This window comes from Rutidosis leptorrhynchoides, chromosome 10 (genome assembly GCF_046630445.1).
Source record: "Rutidosis leptorrhynchoides isolate AG116_Rl617_1_P2 chromosome 10, CSIRO_AGI_Rlap_v1, whole genome shotgun sequence".
NCBI classification, from domain to species: Eukaryota; Viridiplantae; Streptophyta; class Magnoliopsida; order Asterales; family Asteraceae; genus Rutidosis; species Rutidosis leptorrhynchoides.
The window spans coordinates 35,053,891-35,062,076 of NC_092342.1; the positions used below are offsets into that span (position 1 = coordinate 35,053,891).

At 33.1% G+C, this 8,186-nt stretch overlaps 1 protein-coding gene across 1 annotated transcript; it reads right to left on the bottom strand.

Moving 5' to 3' along the window:
* Window positions 1-1,195: 1,195 nt before the first annotated feature.
* Window positions 1,196-6,821, bottom strand: LOC139870186 (uncharacterized). Its single transcript, XM_071858027.1, has 7 exons — window positions 6,698-6,821; window positions 2,972-3,130; window positions 2,828-2,869; window positions 2,674-2,732; window positions 2,513-2,569; window positions 2,361-2,446; window positions 1,196-1,338 (listed from the first exon to the last, which is right to left on the bottom strand). The coding sequence occupies exons 2-7, from the start codon at window positions 3,065-3,067 to the stop codon at window positions 1,196-1,198; spliced, it is 483 nt and encodes a 160-aa protein (XP_071714128.1). The 5' UTR covers window positions 3,068-3,130; window positions 6,698-6,821.
* Between the last annotated feature and the right edge of the window lie 1,365 nt (window positions 6,822-8,186).

Sequence of the window (8,186 nt, forward strand, 5' to 3'; positions counted from 1 at the left end):
TAGCATTGAATATCTTGATAAGCCTACCCTCTATAGTGATCGTTTCCAACGTTCTGAGCAGCCTATCCTTATCAGTAACATTTGCGAATCGAACAAAGGCAAATCTTTCACCATTCCTTAGGTTCTTGCTCGCAAGATATACATCCCTAACCGCACCAAAAGGTTTAAACGTCTTCCAAAGATCCACCACCTTGTAAGCCCTCGGGAAGTTGAAGAACATATACGAAGTCAAGTCGTTTCTGCTAGACATTAATGTGTATATTGTCTAATCTAGTTTTGATCACACTTTCAGGAAGCAACATGCTTATTTATAGGAATGGTTTCTTACAATGGGCAATTATAAAGCTCTAACACCATAAGGTCAAATATGCTTCAAATTGCCTATATATTTATATGTACTATTAATAAAAAGAAGCTTGCAACAAAATTTAACACACATAGAAACACATGCTCAAGTCTCAACAACTTCAAATTTAGAACCATCACCATTATCAGTCTTTAGTTATAAAAGAAAAGGAGAGAGAAAGAGAGAGAGACCATTATATTAGTCCAAGTAATGTACAGTATACATAAAGTGTTCAAACAGTATTAGTGTTCACGACCTATAAAGCATATGCATCACAAGAAAGTTGTTAAGTAAATTTAAACATAAAAGAAACTATCAAAGTCATCCATTATAAAGTGTGACAAAATTCAAGTAGCACCGGCAAGAACTGAGACGAAATAGGAACATCACTTGTAGAAAAGCATGCATACCCAATACATTAACATAGAGATTTAGCATTCATATACTTTTGCATCGCAACTCTTCAGAAACACATATAAATGAAGATGATATTATAACAACACATGATATGTCCAACTAGTGCAACATATATACTTATAACGCTCCAGAATTACCTAAATCACGCATGTATCAGTTGCCTCATAATAAAACGTGACAATTAGTTAGGCATCATAAAAGTTAAATTATGTGTGTTCAAGCACAACCCACTTAACAAAGTCTATTATTGAAATCATAGGAAATGCAAGACACATAAATTATAAATGAACTTAAGTATTACTTTATTAAAACATACATAAGCACTTACGTCTTGTAAATGAATTTCCAGCACTCTTTTTAATCTTTATCCCTCTTAAAGTTTGATTGTCATCGTATCACCAATCACTCCTACAAAACCAAAGGACTTTCTTTTTAATCTTTACCCACGTATTCAAGATCCAACCATGGTCCAAAACACGTCTCTTTAAATTTTTTTATTTGATTTTGTGTCATGACTTTCTTGACATGCCCTATAACAACATATTCTTCATCATCAATTTGGCTTCCACATATCCCTGTAATAGTAAGAACAACATCAGCATGAATAATGCAAAGACGCAAGACATATCTTCCGTGTGAAACAATCGAGACGCAAAGACGCAAAATAAAGCTTGCGTCCATTTAAGTTCGATACGCAACGGGCGCAAAACAAAGCTTGCGTCCATTTAAATTCAATACGCAAGGGCGCAATATGAACCTTGTGCCTGGACAGTAACATGTATTGGACGAGCTTATAATGTTTGTTTCACCACAACATATACACACAAATCTATACCCTTGATTATCAAGGGCATAGCTTACTCTAAACTGTTGGTGATTATCACAGACATTTCATCTCATCGAACAGTTGGTGTGCACACAAACACATTTATCATCAAACACAAAAAATATAGATATAACGAACATATACACACTTGAAAGGACTAACCTGGTTATTTGCCATAGTAAATAGCTTGAATTAATTTGATTAGAAGCTGTGGTGGTGGTGAATAGCTTGATAGCTTGAGACGGATTCTGTGGTATTGTAGGTGGTGACGGTAGCGACCTGGTGGTAGTGGAAGTGGTGATGGATCTGGTGGTAGTGAAGGTGGTGACGAAGTTGTGAAGGTGATGGACCTTGAACTTGCTGTTGCGTGTTTGCGTTTTGCGTTTTTGCGTTTTGCGTGATGTATGTGTGTGTGTGTGAATTGCCAGGTAAAAAAGTTCATTTAACCTAATTATTAAGGTTAGGGCGCTAGGCGTCTTGCGTCTTGCGAAGGCATTCTGGCAATTTTTTATTTTTTTTGGATTGCAGCACAAGGATGGGAATTGGTTTGGGCATTTTGGTGATAACCCCGGAAGGATATCATGATTGGTAGTAGTATGTTATGAGAATGCCATGGGAGGTAGTGAAGAGAAAGCTGATGTGGCAGTTACAAAACAAATAAAATCAAATCAAATCAAATATGAAATTTTTAGTGCATACTCGCAGTATGTGGATATAAAAGACCAACAACACTATTGTCATACAAAAACAAAGTTAAAAGTTCCAACATACAGAGCAGGTGCAAATTAAATAAAACATAAAGATTCTGGTTACAATCCGATTTTCGTCTTTCCCCATATTTCCCACAAGTATAAGCACTTGGAAAATAAAAAGGATAAACATAGAAAAGAGAACAAATAACCATTTATCGAAGCTATTACTACTCTATAAACCCGTGCAAGTGATGTGTAATTGGAGTAGCTGAAGGAACAGATGCAGGCCTGCAATTATAGAGAAGTACATTCTATATCACAAATTTTTTTCAGACCCAACAAAATAGACCCAAATACACAATAATAAGGAAACGCGTGCATCTTATGCTTACTCAGTCACAGCGGGAGGAAGAGCTCGAGTGACAGCAGCTGGTGGAGAAGTAACACTTATCTGAGGTGCATGACAATTCAATATCACATACAAATTTAAAAATCAAAAAGATAAAGAAAGATGTAAAAGGACATTAGAAGTTGAAAACAAAAGACCTTTGGTGCAGGTGTTGAAGTTTCACCAGAGGGTGCCATAGTCTGTAGTGAAGGTTCAAAATAAATAAATAAAATTACATTTCAATAGTAGCTTTCACCATTGTGCTAAGTCAAGAAAAACAATAAAAACTAAAAAACATATACCTTAGATAAAATAATGACTATAGAAGAATTTTCAGCAACATTGTTGTCTTCCAAAGTGGTTCCATCTTCGAGCACATCACCCTGATGAATAAGCATCTGCTGTGTAGCAGGATATTCATCTTTCTAAACACGTTCTATTTTTATCTTCACATCAGCAACCTGCACGAAAACGCGCCATATTACCACTATATACAAAGACCTTGCAAAGTCTGGCAATATGCAGTGGTTAGCATAGAAAATTGAGCACAAACGTACGTAGAGGTGCATAATTGATGACAAATGTTTAAAGACATCAACTTAACATAACATTACCAGAATAACTACGACAAAATAGCAATTCAATATAAACTGCATTATTCAATTTAGCCTATCACAACTTATATATTGTTACAAATCTTATTTTGTTATCGCTTCTGTTTTTCCCGAAATGGATGTTGCAAGTTTGTCAAATGCTCGAAAAGCCGCTACATTAGCGACACAAGAACTATGTTCATCAATTTAAAAAAGGCCTTCCCGCCAAAGCTTTTGAACATCTTAAACGCCACCCTCGCTAACCAATAAAAAGACAGCTTCCACCTTAGCAACTTTATGGTCACAACCAACAAAACCCCCCCTAAAAATAATAACTTTTCATTTGAATTTGATATGTTTAACGTGCTCAACAAAATATTCCTCTTAAATATGAATGATAAGATTCCAATCTGAGACATTTCTTTTTAAAGATCTACTCCCACATTCTTTTACACATCTATAAAACATTCATAAAATGTATAAGTTTCATTCTATTACATGTGATTTTTGCTATAGGCTCAAACGTTTAATTTTGACAAGTTTAATGTGCTAAACAAAATCTCCCTCTTAAGTATGATAACAAGATTCCAATCGTAAGTTGTAAAAACCGCTAATTGGTAATTAATCGGTCAGAACCTAATGAACATTAATCGGCTAAACTGGGGATTAATCAGATTGGTTTTTATACATTCAAATAATAACTTTCAAAGGTATATTTGCAGGTATAGAAAAAAACCATAAACGAAAACTTTAACATAAATTTCTAGAAATATAAACATTTTTTGTTATATTACATTATATTATTATATGATTTTTTATCTATACATATCGTATTGGAGTATACATTATTCATGGTAAAGTTTCTATTTTATCAACTTTGCTTGTTTATTTTTACTTCACATATCAAAATTCATGGTTCTTTCTGGCCGGAGGTCCCTAGGAAGCAGCCTCTCTGCTCTACAGAATAGGGAGGGACGACTTCCTCTACCTGGGGACCGATAGGTATCCGTGGGTGAAGGAATGACTTCCCTTTTTACTTTAGGGTAGAGGAAAGACTGTCTACATTTAACCTCCCCCATACTCCACTTTAGGGGAATTGGGTATTGTTGTTGTTGTTGTTGTATAAACATTTTTTGGCGGTAAAGGGTTGATAACAAACATAAATGTCTAGAAACATAAACCTAATCGTTCAATTCTTCAAATACTCTAAAATTGTAATTTAAATTCATATATATTGAAACGCGATCAACTTTGATTTTGACTAATTTTGAGCGACTAAATCCGACTTTGACCAACTATATCCGATTTTGACCCAGACATCATTGACGATAATCTAATTGGGCTGTTTCTAAAAAGGGATTAATCGGGAATTAATCGGGAATTAATTGGGATTTTAACAAGCATGTTCTAATCTTAAACATTTCTTTACAGATATCTACTCCCACATACATCATTCCTTCGTTAATATATAAGTTTCATTTTGTTTCACTTGATTTGCTATGGGCTCAAAAGTTAAGATTCTATAGATACACATGAAAACACAAGCACTAAAATTCAAATTAATTGAGATAAACTGAGGAAATGCTATAGGCACTCTTTAACTCTAAAGTTGAGATACTCTAAACATCCTCACGATCATACATACAATTAGATAAAATTGAAATTACTTGTCAATATATCAGTCCTCGACAGCATTTAATGTCACATATTAATCCAACTTGTTACTGAAACATATTGAACAAAAAGTTGTAATTAGGTGTTGGTCACATAATTAAGTGCTTTGCTCATATCTATAAAGAGTACATAACTTGTGCTAGGGGTGTTTTTTGGCAGTTCAGTTTTCTATTTTTTCAAATTTATTCGGTTTTGAAATTGTGGGAAACAAGATCAAAAACCGATACAAAAGCAAAAGGCGAATTTCAATTCTGTTTGGCTTCTGTAGATACGGAAAAAAACCAAAAAAAAAAAAAAAAAAAAAAAAAAAACAACAAACAGAATTTAACCAAAATAACAATTAAAGTCGATTATGAACTTGACTTTTGGTTTTAAAATCAGCTTTGCAGTCTCTCTCTCTCTCTCTCTCTATATATATATAAATATATATATTAATAATTTATTATTTTAATAGTTGAGTTGTGATACGCCTATCGAATCCTAATCCGAAATACATAAATCATCAGATCAAATATTCGTCTCTATACGGTATACGGTATCCGTATCACATGGAAACCGGTCTTAGCCACATTTTCATCAAAAAGGTCAAATTTGCCAAGGACTTATAACCGGATCACAATGTACGGAAAATGCTATCAGGCTGCAAGCGATACGTAACCCCTTAGAGCCGTGATAACACGTAAGCCGGCAGTGCGCACACGTGATAGATGTGCGACAATTGATGAAGATATGTTTGAACTAATTATGAGCGTTCATGACAAGGAGCTCAATATTGAGAATTTATGTTATAAGGTAAAATTACTACTATCTTTCTTCATGGATATGTTCAAAATTTTTGATCATTTCCTTGAGTAATATGTGACTACATCTGATATAAGTACCTTTAATATTCCAATATGATTTGTATATTAGAACAATTTAACTAATTTTATATTATATAGTAGCAAACACAAAACGAACTATGATTCTGTAAGTACAAAAATATTCCACATACCAAATCCATGTTGACAAAAAAAACAGTTAGGTGATAACTTCTTTTCATCTTACTCACATTCAGCTAACAAAGTAATTCACTAGGATAGATTCAATCATAAACATAATCTCAAGTTATTTAGTAAAATTACGTCAGGTGCTTTCAAGTAGTTCACTAATAACTTGCTAGTCGAACATCAAATATACCAAGACAACTGATAATTATTTTTTAGCACCACACTATTTATTTATACTTGAAAACTAAATACACAACTAAAACTGCAACTGGTTTCTGTAGTCACCAACTAATTGTCTAATTCCACAAAAAGTAGCTTAACTTAGCCTATAGCCGTAGACCAAAACCAAACATGCAAGCATCAAACATTTTGATTTGAATTAAGTATGATCACCATTAGCTTCTCTATCAGATAAAACACCATCCTATGACATAACTCACATTCCAATTTCATGAATTTAGCCCAAAAATCACAATTCAATCAGATGTATAGACTAGAATAACTAAATCTTCTAATCTAATATAAATACATATAGCAAATAAAAATCCTAAATTCTCCCCTGATTAATAGCAGTGTCACTTGAAGTCTTAAACCCTAGAAAATACAATTCCACGATCAATCAATTAATAAATACTTATAAAAAAAAAATCATTATCAAGCAAAACTACAGATCACGCACGCTAGAACCCTAACTTACAATACAAATGACATAGAAACATAACGATTAGATAAAATTAAAACATAAACAATCGGAATTGAGACGAATACAAACCGTGTCAGCAGGTTCAACTTCGATTTCAAAGAGAGGCACCGTCAATCTTTTAATAGAAACCTTCATCTTTCAAATTTACCTTCTGCAATCAAAACTATGGAATGACACAAAGTTCATGGGAACGCCAGCAAGTTCAGCTTGCATACACGGGCTATTTAGGTATACAAAATTGACTATTTGTTTGTACAAAATTGACTGTATACACCAAAACTGAGTGTCCATATTATTAGCATTAGTAATAATAATAATAATAATAATAATAATAACTAGTTCTTTACTCTCGCTTCGCGCCGAGTTTCGGTTTTCAATGTATTTTATTGCGTTTAGTTTAACGATGATGTAGTTGAAGCGCAACTCGAGTCGAACTAAAAGGTATAACCCGTCAAAGATTTAAATGTTATTTTAAATTAATAATATAGGTGCATCTCTGCGGGCGGAGAAAAATATAAAGGAAACCAAAAAAGAAAAAAACAAAAAAAAAATTGTTACAACGGGTAGAGAAAAATATAAAGGAAACAATCGGTACTATTCATATTTTTTGCCTAGTAGATATTTGCTGCTGCTAATTATAAAGAAACTATCGGTACTATTCATATTTTTTGTCTAGTAGATATTTGCTGCGGGTGAAGAAAAATATAAAGGAAAACAAAAAAGAAAAAAAAAATGGGAAAAAAAACTGTTACAAAAAAAAATAAAAAAATTGCTACGGTACCGTGTACTGTTCACGTGAATAGTTACCGGTGTATAACCATTGTTGCGCGATGTACAGGTGATTAAAACGTGCGAATAGTACTATTCATAATTTTTTTCTATATATGGTAAAATAATAATATTATTATAACAGTAATATAATAATGTGATTAATGCCATTTTTTATTATGGATATACTCTATACTCTATGTATTGAACAGTCTGCTTTTACTAGAGCCAACCAATTCCGTATTTTTAATATGGATATTTTTAATGTGTTGAGCAGGCTGCTTTTTAATATTGGTGGGTCAGGAGGGAAAATGAGAAGGAAACCAGGTATGGATTGTGTATATCCATTCTGTAAACAAATACAAGATTCTCACACACGTGTGCTTATTGATATGCATTAGGCAAAGAAAGTATGGATGTAATTTAAATGTAAACATGAAGAATAAGATTACTGCATTTTGGTTTGTTAATTACTTTGATTCTACCTTACTATATTGTACTAGTAACTTTTTTTTTATCAAGTCAGAGTCTGTGATATATAAGCTAAAAGGAGATGGCGAAGATCTCAGAGAAAGTCACATCACATACATGCAAAATATTAGATCGTCTCGACGCAGAAAATTGTGGAAAAATCATGTTGGCTGACCATATGCATAACCACAAAAAGTAGACACAAACCACCTGATCATGAGAAAATGAACAAGGTGGCCTGGTCTCATAGAGGTGAAACAACTCAATGGCTACTTTAAGTGTATAGGTGGAAATTTTTTATACAATTTACTCTTCAAAT